The following is a 22185-nucleotide window of genomic DNA, read 5'->3' on the forward strand; positions in this document are numbered from 1 at the left end:
AGAGGATGGAAAGAATACCACTCCTCGCCACCCACCCCCCAGCCTTCCATGGGAGGGCGATTTACCGACAACAAATTGCTGGGAAGACACATCAAAAGTCAATGAGATGAGAAAAGTGAGGACGGATAGATGGGATAACACGCGGGGGAGGTCTGAAGAATCAGAGTGCTGCAGTACAAGTTTGAGGGGAAAGAGGGAAATAACATTTCAATCTCTATCAGGCCTGATCTGGAGGAGGGAGAGGGGAGTGGTGCGTTTCATCTGTGGGGAAAATTTGCTTTGAGAAATGGCCCTGGGAGGAGAGAGGAAAGGCATGGACAGCAAAGTAAGATGGAGATGGAGATTCGGATAACACCAACACTGTAGGGGGAAAATGAATTGAGTGTGTATGCGTGCTGAGAGCAAGTAGCCGTTATCGCACCTCCAGCCAGAAAAAACATCTACCTGCACGTCAGAAACTCTGGAAAACTTTCCTGTGTGAGATCAGCCTCATCTTTATCCCCCCCAAACACATTTAGACCGCCTAAAGAAATAAGATGTAAGATAAACAGTGCAGTCCGCTGTCTGTGTTTCCAGCTCAGTCGGCTCTGTCCTGAAATGGACACATTCGACAAACAGGCACGACACGATTGCTGGAGAGAGATTCGAGAGACAGTCTCAATTTCTGCTTGTAATTAATTTTGTTTGCAAAGCAGATGTCAACGTCATTCGGCTCGGACACGAACCCATCGGCACCAGCAGCCTCACAGCTTTCCAGCCAGTAAGACCGGAAACCGAAATCGTGCATCGCCACAAAAAGTTTACATCAGGTTTACAATTTGTAAACAATATTTGTACAATATTTATATGATTTGTATTTCCATGGCATCAAATAATGCAGTTTTTTTCTTCTCTAAATTACAAACTAGATGTCTTTTTGCATCAGTAGCTGATAGGGAAGCATATTTACTGTTAGCACGTTTCATGGCTAATATGGCTAACCAGTGCGTTCTCATTTCTATGAAGTCAGATACTGTTGGCATCTGACTGCTCCTGCAGAGTGGCTGCTGCAAAACATCAACTCAGCACATACGGATGCCTGGAAAGGACACCCTGGCATCACAGTGGGAAGTGTCAGTTCTCAACATGCTGGGTTAATGTAGTCTGAGTAGTCTTTGGTGAAAAGCAGTATTTGATTCCATGGGAAGAGAACATGTTGGGTTAACACTACAGAAAGTTTTGATTGTTTGCTTGGTGAGTTACTGTCAGCGCCTATGCTTCAATGGAACCTAAACTCAGCTGGCTGTGAGAAAAACTAGGACAGCACTCAGAGAGCAAAAATGGCATTCACAGTTTTAGAGAAATGATCTGGATCTGCACCAAAATTCAGTCCACCATGTTTCACAACCTCTGGCCTGCTAGTTATCCAATTTTCCTAGAAGGCAGAAAAGCTTCAGTAACCCTTGGGAATTGACTTTGCCTCCGTCTCTGTAATTACGGTAATGTTTACCACTTTTTCATGAAGGCGTTGTGCATGATGTGATGTAGGAGCTTATTCTGAAGTTCTTGATGTGAATCTGCTTCCAACATGAATGGCTGAATTTTGCTCTGTAACACCACATCAATTTCCCACAATGAGGGATGAATAAAGGATTATCTTTTATTAATAACTCAGCAAGGAAAATGGTGGTTGGAGACGAAGACCAAAATTATTGCAACCCTGTGCAATAAAATTGTGATCTTGCTGCCTTTAAAACGAGACTGTGACCACCTGCAGACAGCCAGAGTGACTTTGGTGCATCGAGACAGGAATAAGACAGAGTCAGTCTGTGACTGAATGAGATCAGGTTGGCAATTACACGCCATCTGTTTGTGATGAACTGTAATAAATAAACTAAAATCACAAATACACAGAAATTTGCTGTCCCATTTTTAGTGTGGCTGATCCTGAGACTGGATCTGTGGGGTCACCATTTTTCTTCTGCTTGTTTCCAGCTGGTTTTCAATAAAAGAGGCCGAGACAGTAAATAAAGTAAATTTTTTAGATTTTTTCACAGGCTTATATCGGGACATCACTGGACCAGGAGCCACTGTACATCATTCAGATTTCAGACATGGCTCATCTTCAACCACCACAACTGGCTGTTTCTCAAACACAATGAAGCTGCTGTTGTGGTTTATTTTATTGTTTGGAAGCAGGCGTCATCGAGGGAGTGCTCTGTTGTGGATCCTCAATGGAGCAGTCATCGTGCATTAGCTAAATTGTAGTGTTTTATGGGCAAAATCAGCTTCACTGCAACAAAAACTAAAGGATAAATGTGATTTTATTTCAGTTTGGATATATTATCACTACTGTATTTGCAAAAAGTAAAATATGATGAGTGGTTTCGTGCACCTCACAAAGGCTCTGCAGCCAGTTTCTGTCCAGTGGGATTAAAGTTAAGTGGAATGGCTCTCCTAGATCGACCCTGTCGTCAGTGTAACTAACCAATAACTCACTTCACAGAGCGATCAGACCAATCAGAGCCTTTAAGACAGAGACGCTAAGACAGCAAATGTCAGAAATAAGGTGGAAAGAGGTGCTGCAGTAATGTACAGTATGAAAAAAAAAAGTTAATTTTTTTCTGAGGATTAAAGAATGCAAACTTTTCTAAAAGAGCCACAAAACTAAATTATGAATTATGAACGAGCATAATGTGGGTACTTGAAAACTAGGTGCAGCTGCTGGCTAAATTCTGAAGACGCTCAGAAGATCTACAAAACTGTAGAAGCTGGCAAACACCATCAGCAAGCACGCACAGCAGACACAGCATGAACAACAAACAACAAGCGCCTTACTGTCTGCTAAAAAGGACAAAGCTTCAGGCCTGCGGTATGCTGTCATCACTGACCTCCTTGTTGTGTTTGTGCTGCTGACTCTTCGCAGCTGCAGTTACACACACTGTGTGTGGAAGCTGTATAGATCATTTTACATATATGCTGATGAATACTGTGCATACTGTATGTATAGGAAGCACTTTAAAGGGTACACAATAGATCCTACATGAGAGGGTTCCACAGCATGAGGCCGTCATTATGTGTTTTAAGCAGTTACTGTATATTAGAGATAGATTTCTGTTCTTGTGTGTGTGTGTGTGTGTGTGTGTGTGTGTGTGTGTGTGTGTGTGTGTGTGTGTGTGTGTGTGTGTGTGTGTGTTCGGGGGGGGGGGGGGGGGGGGTAAGATATTGATAAATATTGGTATGTGTGTGTTTGTGTGTTTGTGTGTGAGACTGTGTGAGAGAGAAGCTCTGGGCCTGTTTTCTCCTAATGGCCATTATGCAACACAGGGGGACTCATAACTCAGACGGAGAAGCCAGGTGATTAAATCTTCATTACTGCAGCAGCAAGTGCTCTCATTGTGTGTGTGTGTGTGTGTGTGTGTGTGTGTGTGTGTGTGCAACCCTAAAGAGGCACATGGTATCTGCAAGCTGCTAAATCATCTAAATTGTTATGCATGTTTGTAAAAGTGAGGATAAATAAAGCCCTTCATGTGTGCGCATGTTTCGCAGAGAGGTGTGATCCTGCGCTCCGTCCGCTCGCTGCTTTTTACTTTCATTTGACAGAAAAAAAAAAATCTGTGGGTGCTGCGTGTTTTCAGCACAAATCAAAAGCTGATTTGAAGTGAGACTCCCCGCAGCGATTTCCCACTCAAGTCAGAGATCTTTCATTTAAAGTGAAAATGAAAAAAAAAAAATCACTTCCCCAATCTCAAAACTGTAAACTTATTTTCAAAAGAAATTAAAAGAAAAAAAAACAGATTTGTCTTTAATAGATCGAAAGTGTGTGACTGTGTTAGTGAAATGAGAATATGATAAACACGATGAACGTGTTCATTCACTCCAGTCCTCATGTCCACTTTTTGTTTCACGTCTCATTTTGCTTTTTTTCACCTCGGTTTCTTCATCATCATTTCCAGCTGCTTCCTCCTTTCCTGTTTTCTTTCCTTTTCCCTCTTCATTCTCAATAAAAACCAAACTTTGATGAACAAAGAAAGAAAAATTAGGAACTCTCAAAGGCCAAACTGATTTCATGGTGCATCTATAACATACGGTACAGTGTTATACTGTACCACCAATATTGAATGTGTGCACTGTATACTGTAGGTGAAAGAAGCTAATAATAACCAAAATTATTCATTGAGATAGTCTGGCTTTCATTAAGTGAAACACCGCTTTGCTGCTGAGGTCAAGGTGACGCAGTGATGTCACGCAGATGGTTTCATTATATTTCCTGCTCCTCTGTACCGATTAATCTACTGTAAGGTAGCACCAGCGTGTATTTACAGGGAGATGATTTTAAATTAAAATCTCATCCATCCTGTTAAATACTAAGTGCTTTAATGGCAGTGGATGAGCGTTCACACTTCTGAACCGGGGCGCTGCTAATCGAGGTTACCGTAACATGGTTAAACAACTTTTTCGCTGATTGGAAAAATTAATGAAGTGAGAAGTGTTTGCACATGCTTTCTGCTGCATGAATGATGGCTGCCTTCATTCACAATGCTGCATATCTGACTGCTCAACAGCTACGAATCCCACGAGAAACTGACTGTGATGCAATGGTGAAAACTTACATATGATGCTGCTGTTATCTGATCATTTTGAATCTTTCGTAAAATCACTGCACGGTTGTAGATCTTGTATTCCATGTTGTGTGGTTTGAGTTTGTATAGCTGCTACATTGGCCAGGTCTCCATGCAAGAGAGACTTGATCTCAATGGAACTTACTGGTTAAACGAACGTCAAATAACAAAATTAGAACTCCAACTCCACATTTTTTTTCAAAGTTTCAGTACCAACAATAAAAAAATGATGGGTCTAGCTTGAACAGGATGCATCTATGGTGTGAATTTGAACGTCCTTGGTGACTCAGACGCTGACGACACTGAGGTCGTGACGATAGCTCGACTTTTTCCTCAGATAGCTGAGCTTAAAACAAATAAAAACACATAAAAACATAAATACTGTACATACACTTATCTAATCAGAGGGAGGGGGACACAGATGGGTCATTCCACATCTTTATTCCCTACACCTTGCCTGGGATGGGCGTCGGGTGGGGCTTCGTGGGCCTGGTTGGTGGTGTCCTGGGGTTGCTGTTAGCCCTGGTGGGGCTCACCCCTGCTTCAGAGGGTGGGTGGATGTGGAAGAATGTATGTCTTCGTGCATTTGTCTTCTTATCTTTGTTTGTGGGTGTATATGAGTGGGTGAATGTATGTACATGTATGTGTGTGTTTGCGTGCCTGCGTGTGTGTGTGTGTGAGTGTGTGTGTGTGTGTGTGTGTGTGTGTGTGTGTGTGTGCGCACATGTATGAGTGGACCTGGGTCTGGACATTGTTGTTCCTTGCCTCTTTCTAGCTCCTCGCTGGCTGCTCTTGTTCCCCCTGCCCCTCCGCCCCACTGGGTTGTGGGTGGGTGGTGGCCTGCTCCCCTGGGGGTTGTGGTTTGGAGCAGCTTTGGCCTCTTCTGCGTGTGTGTGGGGGGCCCTGTGGGGTGTCGGGCAGCTCTTGGGCGCCTGGGGCCCTGGGGTCCTGCCGCCGGCTTACATAGGGGGCTGGTTTCCCATTGCCTCGGGTTCTCTGGGGTCCTCACCCCTCAGCTGGAGGGGCTTCATCTGGGACCTCCCTCTCCCGTCTGCTGGGGTAGTTGGAATGTGTGGCCGTGGTTCTTCAGTGCTCTTGATGGGTTGCTGCCAGCTCGGGGTTCCTGAATCTTTCTCTATCCATCTCGGGCTCCTGGTGGGCAGAGCTGTGGCTTTTCCACCCTCGTTAGTAAGCACGTTTCATGACATGGACACAGACACTTATGCTTACTCATGCAGGCACAGCATAGCAGGGTTGTTGGTTTGTGTAGCCATGCGTTGTTTCTGTTTTGTTTTTTTCTTATAAATTTATTTTTCCAGGTATTGTTTAGTTTTTTTTTGTATGTTGTTTTGTCCTTTTTTTTTTTTTTTTTTTTTTTTTTTACAAGTGCAGCAGTTGATGATCCATTGTGGTTTCTTTGCGATCTCTTTTTCCTATTTTCTCCCCTTTCTCTTATTTATTTATTTTTCTCTTCTCTCTCAGCCTGTCAACTCTGGCATTACAAGGACAAATGTATCGGAAAAATAACACAAATAAATAAATAAAGTAAAAGGACAAACATTAACAAGAGCAGCCTATAGAGAAGCTATAGAGCTCATCTTGGAAGAGTAAATATGTCTGGCACAACAGAATCAGAATCACGATTCTGGTGCAAAATCTAGCAGACACGACAGGCTTAAAAAAACAAAACAAAAATAAACAAACAAACAAACAAAAAAGAAAAACCCCAATAAAAACCTAAAAAAAACCCCCAGTTAGCATCATATTTTTGAACTTGTAAGCTAAACACTAAAAACGCCAAAGATAACACAGTTAAAGTAGTATTTCTGCACCAACAAGGTGCAAAGAGCAATTAGCTGAAAACCTGGCATACCCAAACATCATGGATATTCAGTATTGATGTATCAGCCCTTATTTTTTGCACACAGATTTCTCCAGATTTTCTGAATCTTTTGGTGTTATTATGCACTTTAGATGATGGAATATTTATTAAAGTCTTTTTTTTTATGTTTCATGAGGGACATTAATGTGAAATTGTTACACAATTTGTAGATTTTTTTGCAGATTGGTGCCCGTATTTAGCTCTACAAATCTCTGCCTCTCTAAGAAGCTCTTTTTATACACAATCATGTTACTGACGTGTTGCCAGTTAACTCAATTGGCTGCTAAATATTCTTCTAGCTGTTTACTTTTGCCACCACTTACTGTTCCACCTTTTTTTTTAGATATGTTGCTGCAATTAAATTCAAAATTAGCTGATATTTTTCTTAAAATGATAGATTTTCTCAGTATAAATATTTGATATCTTGTTATTTTCTGTTGTAAATAAAATACAGTTTTATGAGTTTTGCAAATTGCAACATTTTTATGTCTATTTTATCCAATATTCCCAATTTTTTGGAACATGGGCTTAATACTTCTGCTGGGTACATGCGTATCCAGACAAGTGCAGTACAAACATTATGCCAACATCCTGACAGCCAGAAGAAGAGCTACTCAGTTTGTTGTGTTTGGCTGAAAAACAGAAAAAAAGTAATCATGAAAAAACTGGCGTTTGCTGCGGCTTAACGAGAAAAAGACAAAGTGCAGCACAAACATGAAAACATAGAAACTGTGCATGAAACAAGCGAGCTGTTTACTTTCTGTCATTTACTCAGGCAGCCCCAGAGAGACCTCTGAGAGTCTGGAGGGACGGGGACAGCTGCACATAGCTTTATGATCTTTAGTTAAGTCCTTCTTAACTAAACGCACATGGACAAAATAAACTGGCCAGCTTAAATGCATCTGCAGCATCCTAAAAGATTCCTGGGGACTCTGTAATGCTATTTAACCAGATTCCAGTTATCTAAGGCCTCAGTCACACAGTCCCCCGGAAACCTCTGGCCATTACGGAAAAATTCATATTCTCTGACCAGTTGACAAGTGGTTGCAAAGAGGGTTTCTGCCCCCAAAAAGCTCCTGGTAATCGCTTTGGTCACCAGGAGATTCCTGCAGTTGAACATAGTTTGAATGGATGATGTCAAATCATCTGAAAACACTAATTAACCCCTGAGTGGGTGTGAAACTTGAGAAAGTGCGACACTTCACCTTCGGATTAAATGTTGTGCCATACAATGCAACCAGCACATTTAAAAAGGTGCAACTTTTACTTTGGAGGTGAACAGTCTACATTTCACAGTTTCACCACCGATTGGCGAGTAGTTTTCAAGTGTTTGCTGAAAAATCTGTTTTCCGTGTAAAATATTGGCACCCAGGCCAGCCCATTGGCAAGGAGATTTTTAGTGCTGCTCTGTATACCACTTTCAACCAATTTCACATCAGTTGCCAGCAAAGCAGCAGCAACCACTCACCATCTGGTTAGGAAATACACATTTTTCCCTGGCAACCAGCAGCAGCCGGCTGGTCTCTAGGCCTGTGTGCTTGGATCTTGATCTTTTCTAAAAGGATTAAAAAATCCATACACTGTGCTGCTTGTTTCAGCATAAACCATGACGACAATAGTCTAAATATATTTTTGACCAACTATACAGTATCAGAAGGGAACAGGTTTTTTTTTTTTTTTCAGCCTTTCAGCCTTTCAGAATCTCTCTTTTCCATAGGATCGGTGTGATGGACAGCTCTGCACGGGAGCTATTGTGAGGAAGCGAGTCAGAGGCCTGAAGCAGACCTATGACAAAGACTGATGAGTCACAACAGTTGCTAAAAACATCCAGATCTCAACCCGACGCACGTTAAAGTTTAAAGTGGTCTCTCTCTTGTTTTACTTGCTGTATTTTTCCATCCTATAAGAACACGATCATTTTTCCTGCCAGCTCAGCAGCAGCAGATGAAGTCAGCTGACATTCATATCTATGCCGTTACAGAGCGCTGTGTTATCAGACAGTGATCATGTAGCAGCAGCATTAACAGCAGGCCGGAGGACATCCTGCAGCACTGTTCATGGTTCTGAAAATAACCCTGAGTGGGCTGTAATGAGCTGCAGTGGTTGTAATGTGAATTGCTGTACATTGATACATGTACCTGTTATGGGCTTATGTACTGTTAACAGTGCTTTTGTTAATATAGTAAATTGTATGTTTTCTCAAGCACAATCCTAAAAAAAAGACAAATCATGTCACTACAAATACTGAGAAGTTTTAAGATTTCCTTCCTGGAGGGATTGTATGACAACAGACCAGCTGTAAAATCCACAGTCATCTCCACAGTTTTCAGACTCTCTTAATAAAACGACTTATTTAAGATTCAATAAAAACAAAACAAAACAAAACAAAACAAACACTCATTTAGGTTTAAAACAGTTCAATAAAGATTATGTTTTTTTTGGGTTAAAATTCTTTTTTCTTTTCAAGGTACTGTTTTCATAGTTTGCCAGGTTAAAGCGCCTCACCTGAAGAGTCTTACAAATTTAAAAAGATACAAATTAAAGACATAAATAGTGTTCATGTACAGTCTTACAGCCTCTAGGTGCTCTTCTATTGAACATCAGCTCAGCCAACTGGCAGTAAAAGCCAAAGTTTAGTTTTCGCCATCGAGGAGAAAGTGAAGCAACGCCTCAATTTCGAAACCTGCCGTGGATCCAGGTGCGTTTTCCTTCTGTTACATCAGCAGTTGTTTACGCTTTAAAAAAAAACAAAACATTTCAGCAGAGAAGCTGCATATGCATCTCCAGCAGGGCACAGGGGAAAAAAATATAGTCTGAGAATTTAATATTGTAAGAATCCAAAAGTTTAATGAAGCAATCAGAGCCTTTGTGAGGATATTAGAAACACAGGCCCGGCCTGGAGGGGTGCGCGCTGCTGCAGCACTTCACTACGGCCGACATGATGACTGATGACACTGAACTCCATCGACAACAACACTAACAGCCCGCAGCGCTCCTCTGCGTGCTACAGGCTAACGCTGCTCTGAGCAAACACACTGAAATGAAGACCGGAGATGTTTGTTTAGAGCCGTTTCCTCAGCAAGAGGCCATGAAGGCAAGATTTAAGCTCTTTAACATCCACCAGGTCATTAGCGACCCGCCTAGGGTTTGGATTTGGCTAATGTCGACCCCTTTTTACAGTATTTTTGACTCTTTAGAACAACAACATCTTGATGTTTCTTAAAATGTGCCTGTTTAGCATGTGGCCAAAACAAAACCCAACTTTACAGTAGCCCCACACAAGTCACCAGTGACCTGCTGGACATTAAGAGGTTATAAACGAATAAAAAGTGAAGTCTGCTTCATCTCTGGGAGGCTGTGTGTGTGTTCATGTCTTAAAGAGAAACTGCTGGGGGCAGACTGGGTGGCTTAGCTGTTTGTTTTCTTGCTCTTTAGGTTGTGCGTGGCTTCCTGTGTGTGCAGCAGGATCATTACTGTGCATAAGTCCAAACCCAAAGCCAATCTGTGGTTCCCAGTACTTACTTGAAGCCTACCTGCCTGCCCATTCTCTGCTGTTCAGCGTGGACCACTCATAGAAACCACCCTGCCAACCACCTGTCTTGCTAAACCAGGTAAGAATGCTTCCCATTCGTTCTCTGAACCTTTGCTCTTTCTCCTCTCTGCCAGTCGTTGCTTTTCTCTCTTCTTCCAAATTCTCCCAGACCGCCGTCTCAGGGTCACGTCGCTCTTCGCAGATTCACCAGTTCATCGTATGTAGTTCATTCAGTGTAAATAATCCTGTTAAGCTTCACATCAGTTGTATTAGTCTGTCTTTGGGGTCCAGCCATTTTTGAACCATGACACTGCTCATGTAAAGGTGTGTGTGTCAGTTACAGAGTGTGAAAACAAAAGGGTGTGCGTGTGTGTGTGTGTCACGTGGAGCGGAAGTGTGAGATGTGTTTCAGACTGTGCTGCAGGCCGCTTGCACTTCAGCAACAGAGCTTCATAAAAAACATACAGTATAGAATGTGATATTGGATGGATAATCTAGCTCCACTTCACTGGAAACTTTTCATGAAAAACAGAGTTGCAATATCGAAAAAAAAAAAAAAAAAAGAAGCTGGTTCTGTGTTTTCCTCTTTACCAAACACAGAAAAGTGCTCTACAGGATAATGTGATGACCCTACAGGTTCATACTGGCTTCAAGTTTTATTATTTTAATAATCAAAAATCAAACCTTGGAGCCTTTTTTCCCCAAGAGGAAAACATCTTCTGCATCCTGACACACGCAATGCAGACTGTTCATCTGTTAAAGTGACACCCTGTGAACTCACCCTCTTGATGTCCTTGCCGAAGGTCTCGCTGAAGCTGGAGCCGAGGATCTCAAACTGGACGTGAGAGTTGGAGCCATTGTCCTTAAAGTCCATCGTACCTGTCAGACCTGTGATATTTCCCTGAAGAGGAGGGTGACAGACAGAGAGGAGAGAGGCAGGGTTAAAAGATCGCGACAGATAATCTGCGCCCGCCGGCTGACAGAACAAGGCTTCAGCTTGCTGTGATTTCCCAGAACCTTTAGATTCCACGCTTTCCTTTTTATTACTTTATGATCATCTTTAACCTGATCCATTTTCTTAGCGTCTAAAGCGTGACCTACAGTGGGTTTTTAAAGACAGAGCTTCTCAAGGAGTCATTATAATTAATATGATTATATTTGGTTAAAAAGTGATGCCAAGGTACAAGAGTCTGATATACAGATGAGTAAGTGGCTTTGATGGAACACCAGCCTCTGAGACCCTGACGATGACAACTTCCTGTTTTATTGACGGGACTGTAAGGCCTCTGTTCATAAGCTGTTCCAGATTATGAAGAAACCGTGTTTTTATTCTTGAGCTAAGATGCACAGTATGCGTCTTTATGTTAAATATGAGTATGTGATCGTGAGATTTCTTTTTTCACTTTTGAAAATGTAAATGCAGAAAGACTAAAAACCTACTCCTTTCAAATGAAGATCCTTACAGATTCTTCTGTTACAGATTTTTGTGTGTGTGTGTGTGTGTGTGTGTGTGTGTGTGTGCCACATACTGTAGGTGAAAATAATTGCCTATAAAAGGGAGAAGTAAGCATAACCCTGAACACCCTGCCAGCAATCAGGCAGCTGCTGATAGGTTAAAGAGGTAAGAAGAAAGGACCCCGGTGACCTCTGAAACACCTGCTGCTGCCCTTCCTGCATCTTTAATACTGGGCTGCATAACTCCATGATGACTGACACCTAAAATGTCACGAATGCACTGAATGCCAGAAATCCCAGGGTGCAGTGGGAGCCAATAAATATAGACCTAAATATTTAATGACCATCTTTATCAGCTCCTTTATCAGTTCAGACTGCTCTGCAGACCAATGAGATGCCATATAGAATATCATCAGAGCCTGACTGAATGAGTTCAGCTCATGACTGCAGTGCTGCTCCTATGAAAGGCCATGGATGAAATGTCACTTCACAACTTCCATCAGTTCATGTTGGATGTAAAGCAAGACTGAAGACAGTCATCACAGCAGGCAGCAAACTAAATGTTCCTCTGTCAGCAGCAAAGGTCGCAGTCATCGTCACCTGCAGGGAGTTAATGTTTGAAAATGTTTGGCTCTTTCAAATATGTCTGAGTAAAGGCATTCAACACACACACACACGCACACCTGTCGGGGAGAAGGAAGGACGAAGGTTTTCACATCTGTTGATGTGCTGAACAAAAAAGTACAGATTGAAAGTGCTCGGCTTCTGCCATTTCTCACTCAGGGAATGCTTTAAGCTATCTTCCATTTCATCAGCAAAGTAGCCGAGACTCATCTGGAGGTAATGATCAACTGTGAGGTGGGGCGAGATGTAACGAAAGTGCGTACATAACAATCAAGCTGACAAATGACTGACTGGCGCGTGAAAAAAAAAAAGCTTTAAAGCTGGACGGGGAATGTCAGAAGGATGGAAAAATATCCCAAAATTAGGAGGAATTTTAAAGAGACAGCAAGATTTTTTTTTTAACTTTTCTGAACAAATATTTTTGTCTCTAATCAGCTGGAATATTTCCTGTGACATTTATGAAAATTGTACAACTCCCACACTCAGATTCAGAAAATCTCATTCATCCCACAACAGGCTATAATAAATAAATACATTGAAGTAAATAAACAGTTTTAGTATTTTAGAAACGATGAAATAAATCACTATTTGATTGTGCCTGTAATTATACAACAGTAACAATCTATCATTCAACATGTCAGTGACAAGTCAACTCTCACTTTAAACTGGATTAAGAATAATTGTATTAAGAATAACTGTATGGCACACAAAGCAGAGCACTTCCTGGGCAGCGTGGCAGCATACAGTGAATGTCCACATTGAACATGAGAATAAGGGCGTTTGTGTTCAGTGCTTTTTAACTCACTGTATTCCTTTGGTTTCTTTGCTTTCACTGCTTAGTTTTAGGCACTAAATAATGCCTGTAACGTCTGTGGTTTGGATTAAAAATACAGTTTGACAAACGGGGTTTGACAGGCCGATGTTGTACAGCCGATATCTGGAATGCAGCTGCGGAAGATCCTGAATTTTTGGGGTAACTTTTCAAGCACGTGAGCGCACCACATTAGAACTGTGGAGATCAATCAGCATCAAATCAGCATGTACAGGTCTGCTGTCTTCAACATAAAGAAAACAGCATGTAATCCACATTAGATCTTCAGTCATACAGCACTGCAGAAGTAATGTTCGGTTAGTGGGATTCTGGATATTTCTGTCAATATCATTCAAAAACACGATGTATTATGAAGGGTATCATGGCCTATCGGCAGCCATCCCTGACAATGCAAGAAGGCGCACTAATGAGCTCTGTGGTCGTTACCCTGATGCATGTCAGGAAAGCAAAGCTTTTTTTTTTTTTTTTTAATAAAACACAGGCATGCATGCTCTGAGGGACTCATCAGCACAACCAAAGAGCATCTTTCTCCAATTAGACTGTGCGAGCTGACTCCAGGTTGTTTGGTGCAATTTAGACGCATCTTTGATGTGTGATTGATTTTCTGTTAACAAAGGAGTTGCTTATTCTTCTATTTGGAAATGGTTGAATGTTCTCCTCTCCTCAAGTTTCTTTAAATAAATCAGGTATGAGAAAACTTTACTATTTGGAACCAAATCGAATAAGGCTGCACAGGTCGCTGAAATGTTCATCTTTTTTTTTATTTCAGCTAAAAATGTGCCTCGTTACAGTTTTTGTGGGGAAAGAAGACGTGAATTATTTTATCAGTTTAATACTGCCAACATAGTTTCATACACCATATCAGGGCTTCAACCAGAGAATATGTTTTGGTCTCTCTTTACCTTCTGGATGGTCTCCAGCATCGACCAGCCTCCGTTCCAGGGTTTGGTGGACTTCTTGATGCAGTTTAGGCTGGCCATACTGTGCCACTTCCTGTCCTCCAACTTCCTGTAGAAGGCGTTGGCAAGCATCAGCACGCTGTCATACAGGTACAGGTTGGATACCTGGTGAGACACCAAGGAGGATGAATAACAATGAGTCAGCTGCTCAGGGCAACAGACAGAAAGACTGTTGGGGGTCAAAGAATTTTAGTTTTATGGGCTTAAAGTGCAAACGCTCAGCTCTGAACCACTGACAGACTTTCAGGGGGTCGTAATGATCGTTAAACTGCTCATTTTGAAAAAAAAAACTTTTGCAGGCACTGAATGAGCTTTGTGAGTCTTTGCCAGGCGTTTAGCACGTCTGTCTTTGGCTATTCAAGTTTTTCTTTTACCTTTAAAACCTCCGAGGTGGCTTTCACAGTATGTTCTGAGTCACTGAGCGTACTGTCCAGCACCATCAAGCTACTGTAACTCTGCTGGATTTTGCTGAATCTGAGCAGAAAGTAAAAATTGTATAAATTGTTATACCATTCGTTTGAATCTATAGTTTATTTTGGTTTTGAATACTTTAAATTTTTTATTTTTGTATTGTTGTTATGAAAGCCCCCTACTAGTCAAAATGTGTTTTGGATATTTTGTATGCTTTTGTTTTACATTACCTGGATTACATGGATGTCTGACATTAACAATATAACCTGTACTAATACAATTATGCAAAATATGCATATGCAAAATGTTTTTCCTGATAATAACTATATTACAGATTTCCAGGATCTTCACTATCAAAACAGAGACCAAATACAGGACGATGAGCACAGCTGAGTGGCACACAGCTCGCTGCCTGAGGCCGAGAAGCACACACAGACACAGACACACAAAATCCTTTACCATGACAATCAACTCTAAAGATAACAAATGAAGATTACAGCAAGCTGTGATTTTTGCACAGTACTGTATATGAACTAGAAACAACTTTAAATCATTACGCTGCAATCCCAGTTTGTGGATCAGATGATATAAAAAATAAATATATAAAATTGTTTTATAAAAAAATCAAACACAAGTGTTCGGCCTCTGGTGCACTTAAAACAATAATTACCAGATAATTTTATGGTTTAACTGTTGGGGTTAGAGAATGTTTCATTTATTAGGAAGCGTCATGTTTCATAAGCACTCTCACATCATCTTGAATGTGACAGCTGAGCTTATTTGCATGTTATTAAGCACAGTGGAAACCCATTATATGAAGCTCTCTACACACTGTTCTTGAGCTAATCTGAAGGCCACGTGAAGTTTGGAGGTCTGTAGTGATTGACTCTGCAGAAAGTTGGTGACCTCTGTGCACTATGACCCTCAGCATCCACTGACCCCACTCTGTGATTTTACGTGGCCTACCACTTCATGGCTGAGTTGCTGTCATTCCCAATCCCTTCCACTTTGTTATAATCCCACTAACAGCTGCAGTTGCATCCTATCACGGTACCACGCTGGATTTCACTGAGCCCCTGAGAGCGACCCATTCTTTCACAAATGTTGGTAGAAGCAGTCTGCATGCCTAGGTGCTTGGTTTATACACCTGTGGCCATGGAAGTGACTGAATTCAATGATTTGGATGGCTGAGTGAATACTTTTGGCAATGTATTCACTCTCTGTACATTACTATCTAGGTTCAGCTGTCCTTCCCTCGTTGTCTGATCATCTTTTTTCTTCTTGTGGGGCAGCCCAAAGTAGTTGTTCTTATCACACTTTCTTCAAGTCTGCCTGCTGCATATGTAGACTGTGCAATGCAGACACAGTGGTCAAAAAAAAAAATGGTAGGGCATATGGATGTCCAAATGGAGCCTCACACTCTGATGATGAAATGTACGTCACTTGGCCCAAGCAGACCCTCGAATATCCATTCACAGAAACTAAGACTGGCAGAAGTCTCTTAGGTTCAGACCTTTTCCTCAGTTTTTGCCTCTGCCTGTACCAAACCCAGTTTGCCCAGTAAAGACAGACTTATACTCTCAACCCTCTCAGTGCTTATTTCAGCTGGACTTAACTTTCCCCCCCTTCAATCACATATTGTCTCAGGCCTGACAGAAATATAGAATAAGATGTGCTCACACTCTTTGAATTGTCCTGATGTAACCTGAATTTCACAGATGAGGCCGACAGAAGTCACAGAGAATGGGAGAAGAAAGTTACAGCTGAGGAAGGAGGATGGGATGGAGAAGAGACTGCTTAATAATTTCAAAATGAGACAAAATGAGAAGTAAAATCAGGTAGAAATGATGGAGAGGAAAAAGAAAAATGAACAAGATGATATTAAAAAAACAGGTGATGAAAATGGACTTCACGCAGTGAAGAAAATGCATGTAAACACAAAAAATTTTAATCAATAAAAGACAAGAACAAAGGAGAGTTTGGGGTAAAAACGGTGAAAGGAAAGCCATGACAAAGACACCTGAGCAAAAGAAACAAGGGAGGCGAAAAGAAACCAAAGACAGAGAGAAAACAGAGAAAACTGAACAAGTGTGACCTCCGTGTGTCGACCCCGCTGTGATGTCGAACATTTTGTGGAAAACTACAATCATCTCCACAAATGTCAAAATCAGACAGGATAAAAAGACAACATTTGTCAGGGTGAATTACAGTAATTGTTCTGTTTGCCATCTTTAAATGTCAGCCACACATCGCGGCGCTTTTACACCACTGGGAATAATAGTCTCTGCTCTGTGTGTGAGAGTGTGTGTGTGTGTGTGTTTTCTATCCAGTTTATTGTGCGTCCTCCGTATGTCAGTTAGAGATTGCATGCAGCCAAATTTACTGGAATGAGTCCAACTTGAATTGGCTGTGTTATTATCCAGGAAGCAAACTTAACAGTGACGTGTAAATTGAAACGCAGGCTTGGCTTTCATAAATGCAACAGCAGAAATAAAACTAAAGTTTGTGAGGCTGTAATGCAACACAACTATGTTCTTCATCACGACACTGAATGGAAATGGCGGCCTTTTCTAAAGACCTCTCAGGCTCAGCTTGTCATGGTCAGCTTCCACCGTGATCTGTAAATTATACTGTACGTGCACTGACAGAGCGCTCAGTGAATGTGGAAAAACAGATATCGTTTTAAAAATTTTGTTTATTTTTGTCAGTGCTATGGTTACAACGTGATGACAAAGGGTCTCCACAGATCCACGCGTGACAGGCGACGAAGTGTCGCCTGCATCTCCTCATTACACACGAGGTGAACTTTGGTATCGGTGGTGCTCTGGATGCAGCTATTTTGGCCACTGAGATATAAAGGACACGTTTAGCAGACACACAAAATGTTCATAAGGAGGTTGGAGGGGTGGGCCACTTTCCATTTTCCAGCCAAGACATCCTGGTTCGTGTCCCCAACCCCAACCTTTGGATTTGTTTCTGTTTTCCCTTCTTTTTTACTTTCAGTTCTATTCACTGGTTAGATTTAGGTTTGGTTAATCCACTAAGGTTCAAGCCATCACTGGTGATGCCCCCCTAAGCCTAAACCTTTGGAATCAGAACATATCATTTTTGTTCTTCATTTGGATTAAATCCATTTACTTTTTTTTCCCAGAACAGTCATTTTTGATGGTCCCCAACAGATGGGGTTACAGTTAGGCGTCACCAGGGTTAATATATATGCCCTTAAACAGCAGTAACTCTGATGACTTGGAATTGACCATTCACGCTCACTTATGTTATAACCCATCATAAATTAGCCACTACTTAGACAGAGTAGTACTGACTCCCCAGAGATGAGGCTGGCATTTTATGTCCTTGCCTCTAGCTAATACATGGAACACACCGGTCCGTTACACAAAAATCAATCAAAAGATCTTGGTATTAAAAAAACAAAAAAAATTAATTAAGGAGAAAGGCCCAAAGGAGGTTTGTGGATGTGAAGGGAGAGGATATGCAAGTGGTTAGGAAGACAGGAAGTGATGGAAACACATGTCTATGATCTCCTTGCGGTTGTTTCGGGTCATGGCAGAGTCTTCAAAGCACACACCCGCTCAGGGCCCAGCGAGTCTCCGCTCTGAGCGAGAAGTCTGTCTTAAAGTTTGTGTCCTTATTTAACACTAAGCTAATATTTGGACACTGAAACCTGATCTGACAGCCTTGGTACACTCAGTACATGTGCACAGTACGTGAGTGGGTGGCTGAATTTTATGAGAGCGCTCATGAATTTATGGATGTGCAGCAGTTTCTTTTTTTGTTTGTTTGTTTGGTTTTTTTGGCCGGGTGTTTTGCACCAAAAAAGAATGTTTCAGCGGCACAAGTTAAGACCGGCCCTGTGTGTGTGTGTGTGTGTGTGTGTGTGTGTGTGTGTGTGTGTGTGTGTGTGGAGTCTGGATGATGTTTTCTGTGGCTCGCCATGTTGTCACAAAACAGAAAGAATGACAAGTGGAGAGACAGGAATGAGTGATTGGTACCCCAAGAATTTCAAAATCCTCACGTAAGTTTGACTGCCTTCTAAAGAGCATCCTGGGAGGCAGAACAAAGGTGATATAAGAGATATCGTCAAAGTGCTAATTTTGCAACTCATCACATTTCTCTTTCTCAATAAATTTAATAATTTGCACCCTCTAATTACTCAATTTGTCCCATCAGATCAATAATTAGCCCCTTTGAATGACTGCTTTATACCCTCAAACATTTTAATTCATTCTCTAAAACATTTAAATTCATTCAACACTCTGATTATGGACCCCTTTGATGAGGGAAACAGATATAGGTAAATCTCCATGTTTGGCTGTGAAACACAACTCTGTGTTATTTTGGCCTTAGTTTGATGAAGGTCTCTGTGTCCTCCAGAATACAAAAGGATGAGGACAGACGAAGCGACTTTAAAGAATATAAAGGACACAAATTCTTCAGAATAAATTAAATATATTGAACACACAAACTATTTGAGAACACAAATTCCTAAATGGTAATGACTTATTAAAAATGTTTCAGACAGAACCTGGACTCTAATGAACTTTCAGTTTTTATTCAGCCAGAACAACAGAAAGGTTATACTCATACTTTGTGCTGCCAGCATGTAACAGAGGAAAAACTGTCTTCTATTACAGTTCCCAGGCAGCAGATACTTTTTAATTTTTTCATACTTTTTAATTAGTTTTGGATCTCCTAACATAGGCCAGCAGGGGTTATTACTTTCACGTCTATCTCTGTATGTGGAATTTTCACCTATTTGGCATATTTCAATTGAAATGTTACAACAGAAGAAATCAAAGATGTACATAAGTGACATGACTTGACAGCTGTCATCATTAAGTTTCTGAACTTGTTTAGCATGTGGCTAAAATGCAGCCAAACCCAAAGAGGTTCACTGATGATGTGATGGATGTTATGAGGTTAACACTTTGGTTAATATAAATACAGACGTGGACAAAATTGTTGGTACCGTTCTGTTAAAGAAAGGAAAAGTTCACTGGAATAACTTGAAACTGAGAAAAGTTATAATAAATAAAAACTGACTGAAAATTAACTAATGAAAATCAGACATTGCTTTTGAATTGTGGTTCAACACAATTACAAACTAAGGAAACTGGCCTGGGCAAAATTGTTGGTACCCTTAACTTACTATTTTGTTGCACAACTTTTTGAGCCAATCACTACAAACAATTCTCCCCTATAATAGTCTCACTGAGACTTCTGCACCTGTTGACAGGTGTTTTGGTCCATTCCTCATGAACAAACTGCTCCAGCTGTCTCAGGTTTGAAGGGTGCCTTCTCCAGACTGCATGTTTCACCTCCTCAAATGCTCATAGAGGCCATTTCAGAGTAGTCCAGTGTTTTGTTCTTAGTCATTCCCGGGTGTGTTCAGCTGTATTTTAGGTCATTATCCTGTTGGAGGATCCATGACCTGCAACTGAGGCAAATCTTTATAACACTGGGCAGCATGTTTAGCTCCAGAATACCCTGCACAGCAAAACAGCCCCAGAACATAACTGAGCCTCCTCCATGTTTCACAGTAGGTACGGTGTTATTTTCTTTATGTGCTTCATTTTTGCATCTGTAGACATAGAGCTGATTTGCCAAAAGCTCCAGTTTTGTCTCATCTATCCAAAGGAAATTCTCCAAGAAGCGTTGTGGCTCATCAATATGTACAGAGACAGATGGAACACCTGGACACTGATGCACCTCAGTCTTGGAGTTCACCTCTGATCTCTTTGGAAGTTGTTCTGGGCTCTTTGGTTACCCTTCATATTATCCATCTCTTCAATCATTTGAACATCCAGCTGGTTGGAGATGGTCTTGTAGCTTTTACCTTGAACATGTTTGTCAGTAATTGTCTTTCTCATCTCCTGAGACAGCTCTCTCCTTAGCTTTCTGAGGCCCATGTTCAGTGTGGTACACGCCATGATACCAAACAGCACAGTGACGACTTGTCACCCTTTAGAGAGGCCGACTGACTGATTACAGGTTGGAAGACACCTGTGATGCTAATTACAGGACACACCTTAGGCTAACACATCCCTGTAGTCAACTCATTGTCAGTCTTTTCTAGGGGTACCATCATTTTTGTCCAGGCCAGTTTAATTAGTTTGTTTTTAAAATAATTCTGTTGAATCTTAATTCAAAACCAATGTCTGATTATCAGACCTTTAATTGATTTTTTCTCTTACCTCCAGGTTCTGCAGGTATCCCTCCTGCGGGTCACACAGCAGCGAGGAGATCCGGTGGTTCTGCCTCATGCAGCGGGTGCTGCTGTCCCTCCACAAAGGGAAGATCTGTCGGATCACTGTCATGCGCCCCAGTGCACTATGGGTAAGCTCCAGGATCTCTGTGTCGCTGATTTCCTGTGGCGACGAGATGATGGGACAAAGCGAAGGAGAAGTTATTGACCTCGTCTGCATATTAACAGCTGGTGGTTGAGTGTTTATTGCCTCCTAAGAAGGCAGATAAGGATTTTGTGAGGGGCAGATGCTGATTGTGGCAGATTTCTCAAGTACCGTGAGACGAGTGTGTATGTGCACGTCAACGAGTGTGTATCCAAACCCGGTGCCTGATAAGCAAAATAATGTTTATTTTATCTGTCATGTTAATTAATCAGAGAATGGGCAGTTTTATGAAGAAAACCAAATGTCAGTGTCAAACTAAACAGGAAGGAGGGTTCACACAAGCCATTAAAAAGCTTCCTTTATGCCTAATAGCTTTGATGAGAAGAAAGCCAATTATTTTCTGTGAGGTGTAATTACAGATAGCCTTGGCCAAACTCTAAAAGCATAATTAAAAATATCTATGAAGAATATTAGGTTTATTATGTTTTATAACACCGAGCATAATTACAGTCTACATCTTAAGTAAAAGTGAACCCAATGACAGACTTGCTGGAGTTCATTTTCTATTACAAAAATCCACTTTCTGGATGTAAGATGCCTTCATCCAATTAAAAATGAACTTGTAAACAAAAGTCGTGCAAACTTGTAGCTCATTTATTGCACAGTTTTGAAAACATGTCATTGTGTCAGGCCGGGGGGGGTTTAAAGTCAAAATAAAGTGGGCTGCAGGTGCTGTAATTGCAGCGAAGGCATTAAGATCAGTTTGCTGGCTGAAGCAGAGCTCCTTTCTCTTCAGCTGAACACATAAACAAATACGAGCACCTCTGTGCTGTTACCATAGACTGTATATCAAAGATGGACAAAGCTGCAGGGTCTGAAAGTGAAGCAGATGTTGCAGCTCCTTAAACCTGCCTTCTTTCTAGTGGCCACCGGGGGCGAATCCTCTGGCTGCAAAAAATGTTTGATCATATGGAAGTTGAGAAAGTGACGCTACTTCTCAAGTGATCTGTGGCCTCAGTTTGGCATTTGCAAAATGAAACTCGCGCTCACATTTAAAATAAAAATGACGATAAAGCAGGGCCTGCTTTGCTAAGGGAGTCACTCATCTTTGAGTGTGCACGGTCCCTCTGTTTCCTTGCAAAATCGCTCAGCTCAACGCTTCAAAGATCTTCTATATACAGTCTATGGATCGTATCTGGTCTGATCTTATCTTTCTATTAAAATGTTACTGAACTCAACCGGATGCTGCAATCGAGAAAAACACTCAAATTTATGCATAGAGCTCAGTGAGGTTTCTGTGATGATGCAAAACCCTCCCAGGATGGGGAGTGATCTCCAAAAGGAAAATGATGAGCTCAGTGTATGAGCTCATCATTTTAAAGCTCAGGCTGGAGGCTGCTCTAAACACTCAGTTTATTACAGCTTTTTTTCACTCTGTATGATGTCATTGCTCGAGGATGTCTTTAAGATGCTCGTTTCAGGCACACAGGTCTGTTTGTGAAAGCCACCTGCTGTCTGTTG

The 22185-nt window shown here is 41.4% G+C and overlaps 1 protein-coding gene across 1 annotated transcript in view; it reads right to left on the reverse strand.

Annotated features, from left to right (window-relative positions):
- The window catches only part of grid1b (glutamate receptor, ionotropic, delta 1b), a 687574-nt gene that overhangs the window by 73763 nt on the left and 591626 nt on the right, over nucleotides 1–22185 (reverse strand). The window contains exons 6-8 of the mRNA XM_030755811.1: nucleotides 20509–20682; nucleotides 13829–13990; nucleotides 10797–10916 (exon numbers count right to left, since the gene is read on the reverse strand). Of these exons, the coding sequence (XP_030611671.1) occupies nucleotides 10797–10916; nucleotides 13829–13990; nucleotides 20509–20682 (456 nt within the window). The remainder of the gene's footprint in view (nucleotides 1–10796; nucleotides 10917–13828; nucleotides 13991–20508; nucleotides 20683–22185) is intronic.

The sequence above is a fragment of the Archocentrus centrarchus genome, chromosome 19 (assembly GCF_007364275.1).
Source record: "Archocentrus centrarchus isolate MPI-CPG fArcCen1 chromosome 19, fArcCen1, whole genome shotgun sequence".
Classification (NCBI taxonomy): Eukaryota; Metazoa; Chordata; class Actinopteri; order Cichliformes; family Cichlidae; genus Archocentrus; species Archocentrus centrarchus.